Source organism: Macaca mulatta, chromosome 6, assembly GCF_049350105.2.
Source record: "Macaca mulatta isolate MMU2019108-1 chromosome 6, T2T-MMU8v2.0, whole genome shotgun sequence".
Classification (NCBI taxonomy): domain Eukaryota; kingdom Metazoa; phylum Chordata; class Mammalia; order Primates; family Cercopithecidae; genus Macaca; species Macaca mulatta.
In genome coordinates, this window is record NC_133411.1 from 42,290,688 (window position 1) to 42,314,255 (window position 23,568).

Genomic DNA, 23,568 nt, shown 5'->3' on the forward strand with positions numbered 1-23,568 from the left:
TAGATACATACAATGTATAGTAATAAAAGCAGGGTAATTAGCATATTCATCACCTCAAATATATAATTTGTTTGTGTTTGGAACATTCAAAATTCTCTCTTCTAGGTATTTGAAAATATGTACTAAATTATTAACTATAGTCACCCACAATGCTATAGAACACTAGAATTTATTCCTCTTATCTAGCTGTAATTTTGTAACCTGTAACAAACATCTTCCTATCCTCTCCTTCCCCTACTCTTTGCAGTCTCTTGCAACCCTTATTCTACTCTACTTCTTTATTTATTTATTTATTTATTTATTTAAATTTATTTATTATTATTATACTTTAAGTTGTAGGGTACATGTGCATAACGTGCAGGTTTGTTACATATGTATACTTGTGCCATGTTGGTGTGCTGCACCCATCAACTCGTCATTTACATCAGGTATAACTCCCAATGCAATCCCTCCCCCCTCCCCCCTCCCCATGATAGGCCCCGGTGTGTGATGTTCCCCTTCCTGAGTCCAAGTGATCTCATTGAGATGAACTTTTTACGTTTCTACGTGTGAGTGAGAACATGTAGTATTTATGTTTTTGTTTCTGGCTTATTTCACTTAATATCTTCCAGGCTCATCCATGTTTCTCCAGCGACAAGGTTTCATTCTATTTTATGGTTGAATAGTATTCCATTTTGTATATGTACCATGTTTTCTTTATCCATTCATCTGTTGATGGACACTTAGACTGATTCCATATCTTGGTTACTGTGAACAGTGCTGCAAATAAACATGGAAGTGCAGATACCTGTTCAGTATACCGATTTCCTTTGCTCTGGATGTATGCCCAGTAGTGGGATTGCTGGATCATATGGCAGTGCTGTTTGTAGTTTTTTGAGGAATCTCCATACTGGTCTCCATAAGAGCTACATTAGTTTACATTCTCACCAACAGTGTATGAGTTTCCTTTTCTCCACATCCTTTCCAGCATTTGTTATTTTTTGTCTTTTTGATACCAGTCATTTCAACTGTGGTAAAATGATATCTCATTGCAGTTTTGATTTTTATTTCCCCGATGATTAGTGATGTTGAACATTTTAAAATATATTTGTTGGACATTTTTATGTCTCCTTTTGGTAAATGTCTTATTAAGTTCACTGGTGAACTTAATCCATTAAATTGGATTATTTATTTTTGCTGTTGAGTTGAGTTCCTTATATATCCTGGATATTAACTCCTTGTCAGATGAATAGTTGGCAAATACTTTTTTCCACTCTGTATGTTGTCTTTTCACTCTGTTATTGTTTCCTCTGCTGTACAAAAAAATTTTAGTTTGATATAATCCCATTTGTCTATTTTTGCTTTGTTGCTTCTGCTTTTGAGGTCTTTTTCATAAAACATTTTCTCACATCAGCGTTCTAAGGATTTTTCCCTTATATTTTTCTCTAACAGTTTAATAACTCTGGAATTTTACATGTAAGTCTTTAATCTATTTGGAGTTGATTTTTGTATAGTGTGAGTGATGGGGGTCTAGTTTCATTCTTCTGCATATGGATATCTAGTTTTTCCAGCACCATTAATTAAGGAGACTCTTGTTTCCCCAGTGCATGGTCTTGGCACCTTTGTCAAAAATCAGTTGGTTGTAAATACATGGCTTTGTTTCTGGGTTCTGTATTCAATTCCATTGGTCTGTGTGTCTGTTTTTATGCCCATAGTATGCTGCTTGGGTTACCATAGCTTTGTAACATGTAACACATGTAACAAGTATATTTTGAAAGGTGGTAGTGTGATCCCTTTGGCTTTTTTTTTTTTTTTTAAACAGGGTCTCTGTGTGTTGCCCAGGCTGGAGTGGAGTGGCATGATCTCTGCTCACTGCAACCTCCACCTCCTGGGTTCAAGCGATTCTCTTGCCTCAGCCTCCCAAGTAGCTGGGACTACAGGTACCCACCACCATGCCTGACTAATTTTTGTATTTTTAGTAGAGATGGGGTTTCACTATGTTGGCCAGACTGGTCTTGAACTCCTGAACTTGTGATCCACCCACCTCGGCCTCCCAAAGTGCTGGGATTACAGGCATGAGCCAACACTCCTGGCCTGTTCTTTTTGCTCAAGATTGCTTTGGCTATTAAGGGATTTTTGTGGTTCCATATGAATTTCAGAGCTTTGTTTCTTTTCTGTAAAGCATGCCACTGGTGTTTTAATAGGGATTACCTTGAACTTGTAATTTTCCAAACTCATTCTTTGGACAGTTGAGTCACTTTAACGTATTAATATTCTAGTCTATAAAAACAGGATGCCTTCCCATTTCTTTTGTGTCCTCTTCAAGTTCTTTCATCAGTGTTTTGCAGAGATCTCTCACCTCCTTGGTTAACTTTATTCCTAGATATTTTTTTTTGTAGCTATTATAGATTGCTTTCTTGATTTCTTTTCCCTCTAGCTCATGGTAATATATAGAAATGCTACAGATTTTTGTATATTGATTTTGTATCCTGCGAACATTACTGAATTCATTTATCATTTCTAGGGCTTTTTTCTTTTTTGGTGGAATCTTTAGGATTCTCTCTACATAAGATGATGTCATCTACAAACAGGGACAATTTGACTTACTCCTTTCCAATTTGGATCTACTTGTTTCTTTTCCTTGCCTAATTGCTCCAGCTCAGACTTACAGGACTATGCTGAATAACAGTGGTAAGAGCAGGTATCCTTGTCTTATTCCAGTCCTTGGAGGAAAAGTTTCCAACTTTTCTCTATCCAGTATGATGCTAGCTGTGGGTTTACCATATGTGGCCTTTATTGTGTTAAATTTCTTCTATTTCTAATTTTTGAGAGTTTTTATCATGAGAAGATGTTGAATTTTATCAAATACTTTTCCTGCAACTATTGAGGTGATCAGATGTTTTTTTCTCTCTGTTGATGTGATGACATTATTGATTTGAATATTTTGAACCATCCTTGCATCTCCGGATTAAATGCCACTTAATCATAGTGGATATCTGGGATGTACTATGGGGTTCTGTTTGCTACTATTTTATTGACGATTTTTTCATCAGGGATATTGACCTGTAGTAGATTTGTTGTTGTTGTTGTTGCTGCATCTTTATCTGGTTTTGGTATCAGGGTTATACTAGTGTTGTAGAATGAGTTTGGAAAAGTTCCCTTTTGATTTTTGGGTATATCTTGATAATAATTGGTATTAGTTCTTACAAAATTTGGTAGAATTCAGCAGTGAAACCATCCAGTCCTGGGCTTTTTTTTTGTTGGGAGAATTTTTATTATTGATTTAATCTCATTATTCACAATTGGTCTGTTTTCTATTTCTTCTTTATTCAATCTTAGTAAGTTTTTTTTTGTATCCAGGAATTTATCCATTTCTTTTAGATTTTCAAATTTGTTGGCATATTGCTGTTTATAATAGTCTTTAATGATCCTTTGTTTTTCTGTAGTACCAATTGTGAGTATATGGATGAATCTTAAAAACATTATGCTAAGTGCAAAAAGGCAGACACAGGCTGCATTTTGTATAATCCCGTTTTTATGAAATGTCTAGAATACACAAATCTACATGAACAGAAAGTGAATTAGTGGTTTCCTAGGGTTAGGAGTCAGGTAGAAGGGGGAAAGAAATGAAGCTTGATATCTAATATGTACAAACGTTTTATTTTGGGTATGTTGAAAACATTCTAAAGTTGTATCATGGTGATGGTTATACAAGTCTGTGAATATGCTAAAGATGATTGAATTAGATACTTTCAATGGGTGAATTGTATGGCATGCGAATTACATCTCAATAAGGCTGTTTTTTTATGAGTGAATTCTGTGGATTGTCTAAGATGCATATTATATTCAAATAGCTGAAAGCATAACAGTGAGGACTAAAAAACTATTGACCTTATGCTGCTTTACACTATGTACTTATGTTTGTACATAAGCGAAAAAGGGCGTGAGAAAAATGGCTTTCAGGTCACGAGGAATCTACGAAGGTGACCAGCTATTTGTGGAGAATCTGAAGATAGGATTTTATGGAGGTATTTCCAGCAGACCATGCCTGAGAAATCTTTTAGGAGCTAAGCAAGCTATGAATACATTTTCCGTTATATTGTTTCCTTCCTCCTCTCAAGTTGTTGATATTGACTTAAAATAATTTAGTGTTTCACATACAGTGTTGTTTCTAAAGTGCTTTGATCTAAACTGATTTATGTGTCATACTTTGTAACTTTTTGAATATAACTAGAAATATATAAATCAAAAATATATATTTGTGTGTATGCATGAATTTTCACATATGTATGTGTGTGATCCCTACTCACAGGTCTCAGTATTTTGCCACATAGATGAATGTGTCCTTTCAACTGTGTGTGTATCAATACACGCACTAAGCCTGAGTGAAAACAAATAGCGTGCTATCATTGCCTGATTCTTGCTTCATATTTAGGACCTAGTGACTGATGTTGGCAATGTAGAAATTTTTCTATCTCTTGTTAAAATTTTTCATGGAGAAGTATCATTTAAAAAGAAGGACAGTCACTCAGGGAGCTACTTTTTTGTGGTTAGAAATATGTTGGGGAGCAGGATATAGAGGAGAGGCAGAGATTCTAAGGCCAGCAGATTAGAACAAGATTACAGTAAGCAATTCTCAAAACTCTCAGTCCCTGGGGAGGCAAGGAGAGGACTGGTTGTCCTGAGCCAGCAGGCTTTGCTCATTTCTGAGAATCACTGGGACAACAGCTCTGGTTGGCAGAGGGCCACATGGTCCTTCAGCCAAAGTACACATAGCATGTGGTCCTCCCCATCTGTAACTCTAGAGTTTAGATCAACTGAACAAAAGGGTGATTTTGTAATGTCACCCTTCATCAGTCAGAACATTAGAAGATGTGATTATCAGTGGGAGTTTTTGGCTGACGTTTTATTGTAGGCAAACCAAGAGAAGTAAACCATTTCTGCACATGGATAAGAACATGTTGTTGAAGCACTTTCATCGAAATCAGCACTAATTAGAAATTCTTAGAACAGAACCTCACATCAGTTTATAGTCATCCACCATATAGATGAGGAAACCGAGGCCCAGAGTTGTTAAATAACTCAGCTGTGGTGTAGTGACATAATGTAGAACTGGTTCTAGTTCTACATTAGAACCAGCTGAGTTATTTAGAACCCAGCTCCTCTTACTTTCAGACTAGTGGTTTTTCCATTTTACTGGTGTCCTTGGGTTTGGTTCAATATTTTCTGGGTTTTATTCTAAATCAAATGAGGTTGTATTTGCAATTGTGGCTGTTTGTCTTTGGTGCCTCGAGGTTTCATATTATGCAACTCTGGCAGCATTAAGTGAAGATTCTAATTTTTAAAAGTCCAGCATGAAGCAATAGAAATTGATAGCAAACTTCGGCCTTCTGGCCAAACATTTAAGAGGGGTTTCTTTATTATGTAAAGGGAAGAGGATAGATTATCTTTACTGATTTTTCTTATGCTTCAAATTTAGGCTCAGTTTTTCTGTTTTGATAGCCTTCTCTTATATTTCCTAACATCTTTCAAGACACTGGTTCAGTCTAATGAATTTACAACCCCTTGTAAAACCCGCACTGTGTTCATAATTGGGCATTCCTGTAGTAGGAACAATAGGAGAAAGAGCTATGTGATCTCCTGAGGTTTCTTCCAAAATGTCTCATTTGTAAGGTGGATGTAGTCCTGAGTCAGCATGAAATGGTGAGAAAAGCCTGGGTTTTGAAGTCTGGTTTTGAAACCTGGTTCCACCATTTGCTCGTTGGTAGACTTGGTCAGGTTATTTAAGCTTTCTGGGACTCATTTCTCAGTTTGTAAGCTGAGACTGGATAGTAATATAGGTCTGGCCTCTGCCATTGGGCTCTACTGACCTACCCACACATCACACAGCCTATGGGAGAGAATACCTAGCTATATTCACTTCACCTCCTACCGTCTTACGTTTTCACACCCTTGTTGCTTAGCCCTCTCTTTTTTCTATGTTTGCTTAACTTCTTTCCTTTTGGCTTTACCATTCATTATTGGACTCTGGGTTTGCTTCTCATGCTGGAAGACTGGTTTTGTTTCTCTAGTGTTTGGCTTTCAAGCCACCCATAGGCATACTTTTATCACACCTTCTTCCTACATTTGCTCCTGACATTTCTGAGTGGTTACTCACCCATTCAAGGCCTAGCTCCAGGACCCCACCCTGGTACCTCTTGGCTTGGGCTTTCTACCAGTCTGCTCTAAACCATTCCAAAGCTTTCTGAGAGATATATGAGAAATAAAACAAGCCATGTTTATGAAGGGCTCATAGCATTGCCTGGCACAAACTATATGTGAAAATGCTAACTTTTACTTCTCAGGAGTGAGGATCATGGCCTCTAAGTATCAGAGATATGGCTGGTAGGAGTAGTAAGAAGTTAATGAGGAAGATGGACAATGATGTATCTTATTGCTCCTTCTGACTCATTTATTCTGATACCTGTTCCCCCCAAGATGATAAAAAGACATTACATACCCATTGCCCATCAACTGTACACTAGGGATGGGATTATACTTCCGTGCACATACTGCCTTTGTCCTCCCACAGTCCCTTTCATCTGAATTGTCTCCACAGTCATTTTCTCCATTGCATTCTAACTTTCTGGCAATGCAGCGGCCTAGTCAAGAAAAGCAAACATCATCATTGCAACAAATTATCATTTTAGAAAATATTTATTAATTTGAAACACAAATGCTTTAAGTTTCAAGGTGAAGTTGAAGGCAAGTCTTCACTATTTTTGATAGAGTTTTAGGAGCACATAAAAATGGAGTGATAAACTGATAAATTTCCACTTGTAAGATTAAAAGGGTTGCCACAGAATTATTTAGTTGCTATGGGCCGATTGTCTTTAAAAAGAGAAGTACACTTAGAATATCATTGCCATTACAGTGAGATGCTATAGAGGTCATGTTCCATAGGAGAAAATTAACAGGAGGTTCAAAATTTTGTTTTGATCCAGGATGGGAGACTCAAGGTCATTGTTTTGATTTAAAAACCTGTAATTTTATAGACACACACACAGATGCACAGTCACGCACAATAACATGGTTGGATCTCTCAAATTTTATGTTGGGTGAAAAAAGCCAGACACGTGAGTCATGTCATGTGATTCCTTTATATAATGTCCAGGAAGAAGGAGGGGGAACTAACTAGAAAGGAGGAGGGAACTTTTTAGGCTTATGGGAATTTTCTATATCTTGATATAGAAATCTGTATTTTCTATATCTTGACATAGGGTTGTTTACATGATTGTATAATTTGTCAAAGCAAAATCGCATACTTAGAATCATATTTTACTATGTATAATTAGTACAGATTTTATTAAATATATCTACTATGTATTCTACTATATATAATTACTATACATAATTGTTTTACTGCATATAATTTGCTGTATCTATTTTTTGGACAAGTTAAGTGTCTAAATACTACAGTAGCAAGTTGAGTGAGCAAATTTAGAAAATGGTACAAATTCAATGTACCCAAATAATTACCTTCCGTTTTTGACTTACTGAATTTCATAAGGACCCTTGGAATCAGTGTATAACTATATATTACAGAAATTGAAATACTTATGTGCAATGACAGATATCTCCTCTCCTGCCTTTTACCTTCTTGCCTGTAGTCAATGATGTTGGCATCTGTACCCATATGTACAGGTCCAACTGACAATGATTAAAGGTTTTACTTGAGATTATCTGGTGGATTATTTTAAGATGTGATTAGCATCTCACTACAATTGTGCATGACTATTTTGACTAAAATGCTCGGCAAAATTGGGCATTCTGTTGAATTAATTCTTTTTTAATTAATAGCGGGTTCCCAAGAAAGTACTTGGTTTCAACTTTTTGGTTAGTAATCTTCACTTAGAAGGTAGAGTGTAATTAAAATAATTACATCTTCCATTTTGCATTATGTCAGGACTATTATTATAAAGAATTATAGCTACGAGAACCATAATCACACAGGACTGAAAATACAGATTGAATTGAATGTCTGTTCATCCCATGACTTAACCTGAAAGATGCTCTATTTTTAAACAGTGCATTTCTAGCTTTTTTTTTGTTTTGTGTTGTTTTCAGAGCAGAAGAGAATGGGCATTTTAGGTTGAAATAGAGAGGCTATTTGTTAAAATATGAATCTATACATATTACATTTTTAAAAAAGTTTTGCAGCACACCAACATGGCACATGTATACATATGTAACAAACCTGCACGTTGTGCACATGTACCCTAGAACTTAAAGTATAATAATAATAAAAAAAAGACAAAAAAAAAAGTTTTGAACCTAGCACTTAAAATTTAAGCAAAGGTTTATTTTTGATATGGTTACACTAAAATCACATTTTATTAGACAGAAAGAGGGATACACATGTATAATATAGTTCTCATTAGCTTAGTTTTGTGAGTAGAGTACCAGATTTGTGAGAATAAAGAAATTCTATTCATTTAGTACTTATAGTGATATCTTAGAGAGTCCATTAGCAAGGGCAGGGATGAAGGGAAGAGGATACCTCTTGAGTGATGTTTAGGAATAGGCCTGACGTGTCATGGTTGAGAATGGTTTCAGGCCATAAAAACTCTATGGAATAGAAAGCATAAGGGGAGAGATATTGTAAGCCATAAATATATTCTATACCAAAGAAGGAATGAGAAATTAAAGGATAGTTTGAATATTGCAGGATTTGCAGAAGTCAGCATGCTTAGCCAGCACATGCATATATACATTTGTACTTGGAACCATGCAATCACTTAGAAATTGCACGTTTTTCCTATCCATTGGAAGCGATTTGTGTCACTGTAATAATGTATTATTTTTTAAAACCAGCTGCAAATTCTCTAACCTTTTATGCTTAAAATTAGGGCTCTGAAAGAAGAGTTGGTATATTGCATGGGAATTAACCTAAAGGGTAATTCTTAAAAATCCATGTATATATCAAAATAATCCATTTAGTCTTGGGGACTCTTGGGAGACTCTGAACATCAGTCATAATGGAGGAAAGGCAAGATGGTCAATCTTTTCAGGAGAGATAGTTCTTTGTTAATTGAGGGCCAAGTATCATCTTGAGTCAGAAAAACAATCATTCATAAACCTCTTATTCCCATTGACAGTGGCATTAGTAGACGCAAAAGCAAAAGGAGAGCAAAATAGTATACCATCTTCAATGGAATATTTGACAACCAAAAGCCTATGGCATCACCCAGTCAGAATGTATGCCAACTATATCTGTGCCAGGGATTTACCAATCAGTTCCTGGATCATGAAAATATCTAGGGACTTTGGGCTCCGGAAAGCAGGGCATGGGTTACTCAGGGAGTACGGAGTAGCAGCTGCTTACCAATCATTACAGACACGTCTTCATAATACAGTTATTTGAAAATCAGTGGTTATGGACATAACTGTTGATGAACTGGTGATCAGCTGTGCTTACATTGCTAACCTTTCTAAAATTGTTCATTATAAATTGGTGACCCATTGATGCATTTCAAGGCTTCTCAAACTTTGAGAATTTTTGGCCTGAATGCAGCTCTTTTGTAATTTTTCATAGATTTATCATCTACTGAATAAAAGAGTCTTTTTTGCTTATATGTGGTAAAAACCATCTTTCAAGCTTCAAATAGTTATACTTCAGTTCTAGATCTTGATTTTGACACTCTGGATAAAATGATCAGGTCTGTATTACCCTCAGCCATTGTCATCAGGATTTTGCTCTGATTTCCTCTGTTGTCAATTTGTGACATGACCTTATTTATATAAGCACAAAGTATATCTCCCCACCCAAATCTCACTCTCATATTCCAGGTTTGGGGTGGAGGTGGATAGAGGAAAACCCTGACCCCAGCATTCCTGTCTGACATTCAGAAAAAGCTGGCAAAGCTGAGGGCAGGAGGCAGGGAGTAAGAGGGGAAAACATGGGTTCCAAGGTCTTGGGTCAATTTTCTATGGAATTGGAAATTTGCTATCTAGTTATAAATACTTCACTTTTCAGGATATCTCAGAGCACACAGAAATGATAGACATTTCATTCATCTGAAATTTAATTTTATTGTAACTTTAAGTTGACTGTTTAGATAGGAGGTCAATGAACTACGGCCTGTGGGCTAAAACTAACCTGAACTATGGCCACCTGCTTTTGTAAAGAAAATTTTATCGAAACACAGCCATGCTCATTTGTGTATGTGCTTTTGACTTACTCGTTTGGAATTAATTTTAGAGCCAGTCAAGAAAGTTTTGTACATCATCTCTAGTCATCTTCCACCATGATATTTTAATATTCTTGTCACAATAAATTATATTAAAAATCTTTTAAAATACGTGATTTCTTTTAAAATTATCCTGATTATAGATTTGTGCATATCAGGTAAGTGGTCAAAATGGTATAACTGAAAAGCCATAATTTTACAGTGGAATATCTTGGAAATTGGCAGCGTAACACTCCATTACACTCTGCTTAAAACGTGGTGGGATTTCTCTGTGATGGATTCTACTGTTAGTCAATTGGAGTAACTTTGATTTAGTTAAGTTGTTTTTAGTGTGGACTGAACATTTCACAAAAATACATTACCACTGTCACAGCGAAATTTATTCTTGCAGTCAGCCTCTTCAATTTTGCAGAGCTTAGATGGAATGCATGGCTGAAAGACTACCAGAGGCTCAGTGCATGGCTGTCCCCCAAACTGACTGGGACGCAAGACAGATCTAACTTTAGACTGAAAGGAAAGAAGAGAAAGATAAAACTCTGAGGCAGGGTCAAGGTCAAAATGTATCTAAGAAAACTGGGCTTCTCAGTCACAATAGTGATTTTTCTTGTAGTAACCTTTCTTAAATTTTACTAATGATTCTTCAAATTCCATTATTATGCTCCCTTAGGGAAGTAACCACCTCTGTGGGCCTCTGTTTCCCAACCAGTAAAATGAGGAAGTGAGTCAAAAAGGTTTCTAAGGCTTCTTATAACTCTGAAACCATATGGGTTATACATTTTCAAAATAAAATGTATAAATGTTTGCTGAGGGCCGGGCGCGGTGGCTCAAGCCTGTAATCCCAGCCCTTTGGGAGGCCGAGACGGGCGGATCACGAGGTCAGGAGATCGAGACCATCCTGGTTAACATGGTGAAACCCCGTCTCTACTAAAAAAAAAAAATACAAAAAACTAGCCGGGCGAGGTGGCGGACGCCTGTAGTCCCAGCTACTCGGGAGGCTGAGGCAGGAGAATGGCGTGAATCCGGGAGGCGGAGCTTGCAGTGAGCTGAGATCCGGCCACTGCACTCCAGCCTGGGTGACAGCGCGAGACTCCGTCTCAAAAAAAAAAAAAAAAAAAAAAATGTTTGCTGAGAGTCTCTTGAGTACAGTAAATTCCTCTAGGCCATAACAGTAGCCTTTCCTAGATCTTAAAGATAATGTCAAGGGATAAATGTGAAATAATTTTGAGGTTCTTTTGCATAAGAAAGTCCCTGTGAAAGCCAATGCTAATGTAGTCTACACTTTAAAAAGATTTTAAATGGTAAGTAAAAAAAATGGTGAGTCAAGGGAGAATAGAAATATGATAGGACTAAAAAGTACTGACTTTGAAGTCAGAAAAATTCAATTTATTAATTAATGGGTGTATTCTTGGGCAAATTGCTTAACCCCAAATGAGCAATAACTTTTTCATCTGTAAAATGGGTAGAGAAACCCAATATGATGTGAAGTTTGAATAAGATGACACATGAAAGGGAGCTAGAACAGTTCCTGTTAGAAAGTAGGTGTTCCACAGATGAGTTTCTTTTTCTTCCCTGCTATGTAAACGCTCAGCACAACCCTGACTGTGGTTCACATTGGCCAATGCCCTTACAGGAATGAGCGTGTGGTGGGTAAATATTCCAATCAGGAACAATAAACAAATTGAGGGACTGCTGTGAGGAGAGGGAATGTAGAGGAAGGGCAAGGAGTCAAGGTTTTGATTCATTTCCCTCATTTCTGTCTGGTTTAAAACCTTGGCCTGAAACCCAGTGTTTTTTGTTTTGTTTTGTTTTGTTTTGTTTAGTACGAGTTGAGCATACCTAGTCTGAAAACCCAAAATCCAAAATGCTCCAAAATCTAAAAATTTTTGAGTGCCAACATGATGCCACAGTGGAGTATTGTATATGTAAATACTTATCATAAATTTGTTTCATGAACAAAATTATAAAAAATATTGTATAAAATTATCTTCAGGCTATATGTATAAGGTATATATGAAACATAAATGAATTTCATGTTTAGACTGTGTCCCATCCCCAAGCTACAACATTATGTATATGCAAATATTTCAGAATTCAAAAAACATCCAAAATCCAAAACACTTCTGATACTAACATTTCAGATAAGGATTACTCAATCTGTATACACTTTTGCTTTCAGAATTCTCAGAAGGCACAGGTAGTAGAATTCAGAACTGTGTAAGTACAATACCAATACTGGGAGCAAAATTTCCTTTTTGTGTTCATATGACAGTAAAATACATAAATAAATAAATCCCCTCTTCCCCCCACAAAAGTGTTAAATGGAATTTTCCCTCAATGGAAGCTGGGACAATTGATTTTCAGAAATTGAAGTAATTCAGCATTACTGTGCTCTTAAGCGTGTCAGGGAATCAGAGCCCTCTACTGTGACTTGTATTTCCTGGAAATGCCCATGATTGCCTACCTGTTTTTCAACACAAGGGTCACAGTCTGACCATGGTCCAAAATCTCCCAGGAGGCAGTTGATGGGGCAACTTTGCCAGTTACATTCTCTAGTCTCCTGCTTGCTGCAAATCTGTTCACAAAAGTTTTCCTGGTAGTACTTATCTACTACTATTTGTCTGTAACAGTGAAGAAAAAGTTGCTTAGAATGAGTGTATTCACCATACATCCTGCTCCATAATCAAAGTATCATTGAGCATTAACTACAATAAATAGAAAAGAAAGAAAATTTTCATGGAAAAATTAGGCAGGTTGGCATATATGCAGTTCTCGTCACTTAATAGAACTCAGGACATACTTTGTGAGACTCAGTATAAAATGAAAATAGGAAACCTCTTGCTCAAAACTAAGAACTTCAGGGCAGCAATGGCAGATCATTAATCCAAGCACAAAGCCCTTCTAAGTGTGGGACCTGTGTGACTGCACATGTTACACTGTGAAGCCAGCCATGCTGGAGCTCCTCGAATGGACTGGAAGGCAAGGAAAGATGAAAGGAGAGAAATATCCTGCAAATTGCTTTGAGGAGGACAATACAGGGTGCTGTAAGGCTAAAGATTCAAAGAGAAATTGACATGAGAGAAACATCCTGAATAATTCACATGAAATCTCCAGGTAACAGAGGGAAGGGAATTTGGAGGAAGTGACATGTGCAAAGATTTGAGGTAGAAGAGAGCATGTCCAGGTAGCTCTCCAGGGAGGAGCTTGTGTGACTGGCCAGGAATATTTGCTGTTCTTTGTAGGCAGCAGGGAGCTACTGAGGAATATTGTAACAAATCTGTTTTCACATATGTAGTAGATAGTTTATTGGGGAAGTCAATCGGTAAGTTTAATGAGATTCACACTACATATGTAAACATAATTTTCTAAAATAAGGATCCTAAAAGATTCTGTAATGGTGAAAACACATTAAATGTATGTTTTTCTCTCCTAACATGTGAGCAACTCCATGGTACAGAAACATTTAACAGAGTTAAAGAAACTGTGGGGGATGAGAAGTCTGAATTGGTGAAAAGACTGAATTATTAAATGTTATCAAGAAAGAACAGTTTTATTGCCATTTTGTATATGCCAACAATCAAGCTAATAGCTAGCAGTTCTGCTCAATTGAGGTCCTGTTAGATTTGATTTAATGAGTAGAAAATTCTCTATAATTAACTCACTAACTGTAGGCAAGCAGAGTTGTATGCTGATTGAAAAAAAGCTTGGGTAGTGATTCTAAGCAAGTTGAATAGTCAACTGAAAGTGTTGCATGAATTCTTAATTAAATTTCTTTGAAACCCTTCGTTTTTGTAGAGAGAACAAAAGTAGACTTTCTTTCAACCTCATAAGAAAAAAACTTCAAATTTCCTCCAAATTTGTAAGTTCTTACTTTGAGATATATATATATATATATATATATATATATATATATATATATATATATATATGTTTTTTTCCCCCATTGCTTAGTGTGGCACTTCTGATGTTGCTGACTTCATCCTCCAGTCCTTCCAGGGCACAAAGAAAAGCTACAAAGCTCACACCCACCTGTGTCTGCTCTGGGTTCCAGAATTGCAGGTTTTTGAGCAGCTGGACCACTGACTCCATGGGTAGTGATCACAGAAGCAGGCTTGGCCCTTGTTGATCAGAGCACTCAGCAGGATGAAGTACAAGATGGAGTGTCTGGCCATGCTTGGAGAGCCTCCAGGCCCTAAAATGAAAGAATATATACCACATATCAAATGCTTTTTTGAGGGTAAACCTTCACAAGTCATCCTGAGTCACAGATTCAAATGTGATTTTAGAAAATATATGCATTTTTCTGCCTTCCTTAAGGCAAGTCAACACTTACAAATTCACATGCTCATGAGTACAAATCCTATTTTTAAAGATTTTTAGTGTGGAGATTACCATAGGCACAACATACAGTACTAGTAAGTTTCTTCAAACGGTTAGTGATAGGCTACAAGACAAAGTATGTAGCATGTATTTGTAATCCATTTCATTCCAAAAAGTATTTTAGACTTACACAATCTTATCCTTCTCAAAACACCTGCTCCTTTTGTGTGGGCAATAGCTTCAAGTACATTTCAGCTGTTCCTACTTTTCTGGGACTAGGAAAGAAGTTTGGATCATTCTTCTGGATGCTCTTTTTCATTTCCTGACATGCTGGAAACCTGCTAAAGAGAATGTTCACTGACTCCATATAGAGCCAGAGAAATAAGAGCTGGAAAGGGTCTTTGAAACCTCCAAGTCAAACTCCTTCATTTTATGGAAATAAAATGAGGCTCAAGGCAGTGCAATAGTGTTGAGGCTGCAGGTCAAGTAGGAGCTCATGAACCCTGGTTCTTGAACGAGGTGTAGCCCTTCACTGAGTTTCTAACAATCCTAAGTACTGTGTTACTGGAGCATCAAGATGGCTGGAGCTCCACCACTCAGACCACAAGAGGTTGAACAGAAAAATCTTTGACCAGTGGTTCCCATTTATAGTCTTGAAGATCCATGAGTTACTTGCAAAACCATACCCACTCCCCGTTATTTCCAGTTTGATCGTTATATCCCTAATGAAACATGCAACATGATTATATATGTATATGTCAATAATTCTGCTGTAATTAATAAAGTAGTAACTTTTACTTTAAAGAGTCAAATACCATTCACCTAATTTTTCTGTCTCAGTTTCACTATCTATAAAATAAGAGTAATACCTACCTCATAAAGCTTTTGTCAGGATTAAGTAAGAAGGTTCATGTAAAATGCTTAGAACAATTATTGGCATAGAATCATTACTCAATAAATACTAGCTTTTCAAATTAGTAATAACTTTAAGAATGTTACAGATTTAATAGGAGCTGTTGGTCACATATTTTTAATAGATATTTCCAAATTGCCCTGATAAAATATGGCTCCCTCATGTCTCAGAGGATGAGTTTCTGATTATATTCGTGTGTGGTTAGTTTATGTTTCTTAGTTTTGATGAAAGGATATCTCAGTAAAAATAAATGGGGTTCATCATTTGATAAATCTTGGTTTAAGCCAAGAGCTTGAGATCAGATATAAAAATTGTTTCTTCAGTATGTTCAGAAACTAAGGTATTTCTTGTTAATAAATCAGTAAGCTTTTTAAACTCTTCTACAAGCTCAAAGAAAAATGTCAGAATAAAAGAAACCAAATCCATTGACATATGGCTGAATATGTCTTTCAATTTAAGATGGAATGAACATGCATTTGAGTATTCATTGTGTGCTGCTAGGCATTGAATGAGACACAAAGAAATAGAAGCCTTTATCACTGTCTGGGAGGGTAGACAGAAATTGAAAATACTACCTATGCTTTTTACCCAAGCTTTTTACTCCAACTCATAGATATGCTGCTATAGCCCTAGACTATTTCAGTCATAAAAATGAGGGGCTTTTGGGCATTATTCAAGATGGCCGAATAGGAACAGCTCCAGTCTACAGCGCCCAGCATGAGTGACACAGAAGACAGGTAATTTTTGCATTTCCAACTGAGGTACCAGGTTCATCTCACTGGGGCTTGTCGGACAGTGGGTGAAGTCCACAGAGTGTGAGCCAAAGCAGGGCAGGGCATTGCCTCACCCGGGAAGTGCAAGGGGTTGGGGAATTCCCTTTCCTAGCCAAGGGAAGCCGTGGGAGATGGTACCTGGAAAATTGGGACACTCCCACCCTAATACTGCACTTTTCCAATGGTCTTAGCTAATGGCACACTAGGAGATTATATCCCATGCCTGGCTCAGATGATCCCACACCCATGGAGCCTTGCTCACTGCTAGCACAGCAGTCTGAGATCGAACTGCAAGGCAGCAGTGAGGCTGAAGGAGGAGCGTCCACCATTGCTGAAGCTTGAGTAGGAAAACAAAGTGTCTGGGAAGCTCAAACTGAGTGGAGCCTACCACAGCTTAAGGAGGCCTGCCTGCCTCTGTAGACTCCACCTCTGGGAGCAGGGCTTAACTGAACAAAAAGCAGCAGAAACTTCTGCAGACTTAAACGTCCCTGTCTGACAGTTTTGAAGAGAGTAGTGGTTCTCCCAGCATGGAGTTTGAGATCTGAGAATGGACAGACTGCCTCCTCAATTGGGACCCTGACCCCCAAGTAGGCTAACTGGGAGACACCACCTCCCAGTAGGGGCCAACGGACACCTCATACAGCCAGGTGTGCCTCTGAGACAAAGCTTCCAGAGGAACAATCAGGCAGCAACATTTGCTGTTCTGCAATATGTGCTGTTCTAAAGCCTCCACTGGTGATACCCAGGCAAACAGGGTCTGGAGTGGACATCCAGCAAACTCCAACAGACCTGCAGCTGAGGGTCCTAACTGTTAGGAGGAAAACTAACAAACAGAAAGAACATCCACACCAAAACCCCATCTGTACATCACCACCATCAACAACCAAAGGTAGATAAAACCATGAAGATGGGGAGAAACCAGAGCAGAAAAGCTGAAAATTCTAAAAATCAGAGCACTTCTGCTCCTCCAAAGGAATGCAGCTCCTCACCATCAACGGAACAAAGCTGGATGGAGAATGACTTTGACAAGTTGAGAGACGAAGGCTTCAGATGATCGGTAATAACAAACTTCTCTGAGCTAAAGGAGGATGTTCGAACCCATCGCTAAAAACCTTGAAAAAAGATTAGACGAATGGCTAACTAGAATAAACAGCGTAGAGAAGACATTAAATGACCTGATGGAGCTGAAAACCATGGCACGAGAACTACGTGATGCATGCACAAGCTTCAACAGCTGATTCGATCAAGTGGAAGAAAGGGTTTCAGTGATTGAAGATCAAATGAATGAAATGGAGCAAGAAGAGAAGTTTAGAGAAAAAAGAGTAAAAAGAAATGAACAAAGCCTACAAGAAATATGGGACTATGTGAAAAGACCAAATCTATGTCTGATTGGTGTACCTGAGGGAGAATGGAACCAAGTTGGAAAACACTCTGCAGGATATTACCCAGGAGAACTTCCCCAACCTACCAAGGCAGGCCAACGTTCAAATTCAGGAAATACAGAGAATGCCACAAAGATACTCCTCAAGAAGAGCAAGTCCAAGACACATAATTGTCAAATTGACCAAAGTTGAAATGAAGGAAAAAATATTAAGGGCAGCCAGAGAGAAAGGTCAGGTTACTTACAAAAGAAAGCCCATCAGACTAACAGCAGATGTCTCAGCAGAAACTATACAAGCCAGAAGAGAGTAGGGGCCAATATTCAACATTCTTAAAGAAAAGAATTTTCAACCCAGAATTTCATATCCAGCCAAACTAAGCTTCATAAGTGAAGGAGAAATAAAATACTTCAGAGACAAGCAAATGCTGAGAGATTTTTGTCACCACCATGCCTGCCTTACAAGAGCTCCTGAAGGAAGCACTAAACATGGAAAGGAACAACCGGAATCAGCCACTGCAAAAACATGACAAATTGTAAAGACCATTGATGCTAGGAAGAAACTGCATCAACTAATGGGCAAAATAACCAGCTAACATCATAATGACAGGATCAAATTCACAGATAATATTAACCTTAAATGTAAATGGGCTAAATACTCCAATTAAAAGACACAGACTGGTAAATTGGATAGAGTCAAGACCCATCAGTTTGCTGTATTCAACAGACCCATCTCACTTGCAGAGACACACATAGGCTCAAAATAAAGGAAGGGAGGAAGATCTACCAAGCAAATGGAAAACAAAAAAGCAGGGGTTGCAATCCTAGTCTCTGATAAAACAGACTTTAAGCTAACAATTACACCAATAACAGACAAACAGAGAGCCAAATCATGAGTGAACTCCCATTCACAATTGCTTCAAAGAGAATAAAATACCTAGGAATTCAACTGACAAGAGATGTGAAGGACCTCTTCAAGGAGAACTACAAACCACTGTTCAATGAAATAAAAGAAGACACAAACAAATCGAAGAATATGCCATGCTCATGGATAGGAAGAATCAATATTGTGAAAATGGCCATACTGCCCAAGGTAATTTATAGATTCAATGCCATCCCTATCAAGCTACCAATGACTTTCTTCACAGAATTGGAAAAAAACTACTTTAAAGTTCATATGCAACCAAAAAAGAGCCCATATTGCCAAGACAATCCTAAGCCAAAAGAACAAAGCTGGAGCCATCACACTACCTGACTTCAAACTATGCTACAAGGCTACAGCAACCAAAACAGCATGGTACTGGTACCAAAACAGAGATATAGACCAATGGAACAGACCAGAGCCCTCAGAAATAATATCACACATCTACAACCATCTTATCGTTGACAAACCTGACAAAAACAAGAAATGGGGAAAGGATTCCCCATTTAATAAATGGTGTTGGGAAAACTGGCTAGCCATATGTAGAAAGCTGAAACTGGATCCCTTCCTTACACCTTATACAAAAATTAATTCAAGATGGATTAAAGACTTACATGTTAGCCCTAAAACCATAAAACCCCTAGAAGAAAACCTAGGCAATACCATTCAGGCCATAGGCATGGGCAAGGACTTCATGACTTAAACACCAAAAGCAATGGCAACAAAAACCAAAATTGACAAATGGAATCTAATTAAACTAAAGAACTTCTGAACAGCAATTGAAACTACCATCAGAGTGAACAGGCAACCTGCAGGATGGGAGAAAATTTTTACAATCTACCCAACTGACAAAGATTATCTAATATCTAGAATCTACAAAGAACTTAAACAAATTTACAAGAAAAAATAAAACAACTCCATCAAAAATTGGGCAAGTATCTGAACAGACACTTCTCAAAAGAAGACATTTATGCACCCAGCAGACACGTGAAAAAATGGTCATCATCACTGGCCATCAGAGAAACAAAAATCAAAACCATAATGAGACACCATCTCACACCAGTTAGAATGGCAATCATTAGAAAGTCAGGAAATAACAGGTGCTGAACAAGATGTGGAGAAATGGGAGCACTTTTACACTGTTGGTGGAACTGTAAACTAGTTCAACCATTGTGGAAAACAGTGTGGCGATTCCTCAAGGATCTAGAACTAGAAATAGCATTTGACCCAGTCATCCCGTAACTGGGTATATACCCAACGGATTATAAATCATGCTCCTATAATGACACATGCACACATATGTTTATTGTGGCACTATTCACAATAGCAAAGATGTGGTACCAACCCAAATGTCCGTTAATGATAGACTGGATTAAGAAAATGTGGCACACATACACCATGGAATACTATGCACCCAAAAAAAGGGATGGAACTGGAAACCATTATTCTGAGCAAACTATCACAAGGATAGAAAACTAAACACCACATGTTCTCACTCATAGGTGGGAACTGAACAATGAGAACACTTGGACACAGGGCGGGGAACATCACACACTGAGGCCTGTCGTGGGGTGGGGGGAAGGGGGAGGGATAGCATTAGGTGATATACCTAATGTAAATGACGAATTAATGGGTGAAGCCTACCAACATGGTACATGTATACATATGTAACAAACCTGCACATGTACCCTAGAACTTAAAGTATAATAAAAAAAAATGAGGGGCTTTTTTTCCCACTCCACTTGCAAGGTGATTCTAGTTCACCTGTAAGTAACTCGCATTTCCTGGTTTTCCACAGCAACACAGAATCACACGGTATTGGGACAAGAATAGCCAGATAGAATTTAGGTTTTGATCAGACATATGATGTGAGTCCCAAACATCCAACCTGAGTTCAAGATTGGGTGGTGTTTCACTGGCTTCAGGGCCCTTGGGAGCTGAGGCTCCCAAATAATGTGAAGCTTTCCTTTCAACCACTAGATAGACTAGAGAAACCACCTCCCTATACCCTTCACCTTTGCTCCCCACTGCCAAAATTGGAATCTTCTCATACAGGGATCTTTTCAGCAAGAAAAACTAAATAGATACTTTTTTGTCTAATTTTTTTTTCTTTTTAGATGTTGGATGAGACAGATATCTTCCAGAATATTTCTCTCAATTGTGGAGAAAACAAATTATTAAAGCCTCTTGTGAAATTTTCATGTAAATAATTTGGAGAAGTTAAATTGCAAGAGATTATTAGTTCTCAGTTCTCAGCAGACACTATGTTTTAACTTCCAAAAGCTTGAAATGTATGGGTGAGTTTTATTCCAATTATCATCAAAAACTGCAAAAACAGAACCCTTATAAAATATTCTGATCTCTCTTTAAGCTGTAACTGTTTTGAGGCAATATGGAGCCTAATATAAGATGGAAACATTAAAACTTATTTGATGAGGTACTAATGAAAGAGCTAATTGGTAGCTTTTCTTTTTTAATATTCTATTGTTAGGAAGAAAAACTGTTTTATGTTAAAACAATTTTATTTTTATTTATTTATTTTTTTGAGACAGAGTTATGTTCTGTCACCCAGGCTGGAGCACAATGGCGTGATCTCAGCTCACTGCAACCTCAGCCTCCTGGGTTCAAGCAATTCTCTGACTCAGCCTCTCAAGTAGCTGGGATTACAGGCACCTGCCACCATGCCCAGCTATTTTTTGTATTTTTAGTGGACTTGGGGTTTCACCACTTTGGCCAGGCTGGTCTTGAACTCCTGACCTCGTGATCCACCTGCCTCAGCCTCCCAAAGTGGTGGGATTACAAGCCACCATGCCCAGCAACAATTTTTATTCAAATGAAAATAATTACTTCTCTGAACTTTTTTGTTATGATGACTTAGCATATCGTATCATATGGTTTCTTATTTATTAATTTCCACATCTCCAGGCATTTTGGAGGTATCTAAAATTACATGCAGGCATTTTACCCATTACTATACAATTTTCATACAAACATAGAATAAAAGAATGTTCAGTGAATAGAGGAAGATAGGAAAAAGTCTTCCAATTCAGTGCCATGGTAGAAGAGCAGAAATTCTGCATTTTTCTCATAGTTGCCATACTCTCTTGAGTTTTCCAAAAATCAGTGATCCCATTGAACCATTGATGATAGCTTTATGAGCATTCAGAGAATTTCAATTAAAATGAAGCCCATCTTATTCTAACCTGTCACCTACTAATGTATTTCACTCACATGAACCATTTGTCTGCAAGGCAGTTCAGCATATCTTACCCAACAGATTTCAGAGGATGCTCTAGTTTATCCCCAACTATAGATTCTTGCTTGACATCTCCATTTACACGTACTAAATTTCTTATTTCTTCTTACTTTTTTTGTTTTTGTGCATGCCCAGAGGCTCAAGAAAGGATATTTACTATAGCCAAGGTAAGCTGGGTGGTCCAGGCGCATGACTGACCTTGGCTAAAGAGTATGTTTGCTTTACTTTTAACTAATTTAACTCCTAGAGAAACTTGATCTCAAATGTCCTCTGGAATGACATTTGTTTAAAAAACATGACCTCTGATTCTTTTCAGATTTAAGCAAAGCGATTATAAAAAACAAAGACAAAGAAATGGTTATAGTCTGAGTTATGTATTTTTACGAATGGTAATTTTGTTGGAAACATGATTAACAATTTTGAAATATTAAGATTGAAAATGAAATCATCATATTACTCACGTTTAAGGAGAGTTTGTGGTGTCCTCGGACCTAACCTGTAAATTATTTAGGAAAAAATAGATATGCACAATGAAGAGGGTATATATGTTAATCCAAACAAAGCTTCTTTTCTTATTGCTAGCTAACACAAGGTAATGCTGTCATATCCCAGAGGCCTAGCAACACCTAGAGTGTTGTCAAAATAAATGTTCTCTGGAACTTGAACTTTGCAAATGATTACACCAATCAGCAGTAACCCTGAAACCCTGGGTGTTGGATGTTACACAGAGTCTTGAATTTTCAGTGAGTTTTCAAGTCAAGGGTTACTGTAGTAGCTATTGCTACTGCATAGAAATCTCTCAATTTTAAAGAATCCTTTAGATTAATTACTTAAAATTGCTGCCCCCCTTAGGAATGTATAGATTCTTAGTTTTTGATTATAGAATATTTATTGGTAACTATTTAAGAAATGTTATTTGTAGACAATGTGATTGTGTATGTAGAAAATTCAAAAGGATCTACAAACATTAGAATTAATAAATGAATTTGGTATGATTTATCTACACAAGTTTATTATAGGAAAAAGTGTTTCTATATGCCAGCAAAACCAAACAGAAAATTTAATTTGGAAAGAATTAAAATAGCAATGATCGAATGGGCTCTTTATATGTAATGATGATTATGCTTCTCTGAAATGGTTGCAATATAACTTGAGATTGACTAAAATGGATTTCATCCTAAGGTGAAGCAGAACAAAATAGTGCAATAGAAAAGAAAAAACTATAGAGAATGAGAATGTGGATACATATTCTGGTCTTGTTTCTGCACTGAGCAGCTACCAGCTATGCGAGCTTCAATAAATCACTTTACCTCATTGGAACACTGGTCCCTCATTTGTAAAATAAGTGCTTTTCAAACTTTTTTCAAATCAGTAGAAAACAGCTAAAACAAATATTCCTTAGACAACTTGAATTTTTATCACATGGTGGGAAATGATGATCTCAGCAAGTCTACAGATTACTTGAAGCATAGCTGGGAAACCACCACTCAAAGGTCATATACTTTAACATACATGGTAGTAACTTTCCCAAGGACAGAGTGAGTCAGAACCAGAAAACAGACTATCTGATTTCCAGTCTTTTTTTTAACTCTCTTATACTACATTGAGACTTTAAAGATTGAAATTTGAGCCTAAAGAGGAAAGTAGAGTGGTGTGCTGCAGACCAGTGTTGAAGCTAGTTTGGGGCTGAGATGGCAGTTTCACCCTTTATTACCAGAGAAGATAAATAGGAAAAGAAATCTTCGGTGACTGGACAAGAATATATGTCATTTAATTTGCATACTTCTTTCTTTAATTGGTC

The 23,568-nt window shown here is 37.3% G+C and overlaps 1 protein-coding gene across 4 annotated transcripts in view; it reads right to left on the reverse strand.

The window, feature by feature from the left end:
• Nucleotides 1-22,492, reverse strand: part of C6 (complement C6) — a 76,503-nt gene extending 54,011 nt beyond the window's left edge. Inside the window, exons 1-5 of one of the 4 annotated variants that reach the window (XM_001087355.4) lie at nt 22,229-22,492; nt 14,235-14,397; nt 12,670-12,826; nt 10,571-10,715; nt 6,479-6,620 (exon numbers count right to left, since the gene is read on the reverse strand). In XM_001087355.4, the coding sequence (XP_001087355.3) occupies nt 6,479-6,620; nt 10,571-10,715; nt 12,670-12,826; nt 14,235-14,377 (587 nt within the window). In that variant the 5' untranslated portion in view covers nt 14,378-14,397; nt 22,229-22,492. Of the gene's footprint in view, nt 1-6,478; nt 6,621-10,570; nt 10,716-12,669; nt 12,827-14,234; nt 14,398-16,473; nt 18,468-21,781; nt 21,962-22,228 lie in introns of those variants that run through there. The other 3 variants (XM_015139954.3, XM_078004690.1, XM_078004692.1) reach the window with 3 other exon arrangements.
• Between the last annotated feature and the right edge of the window lie 1,076 nt (nt 22,493-23,568).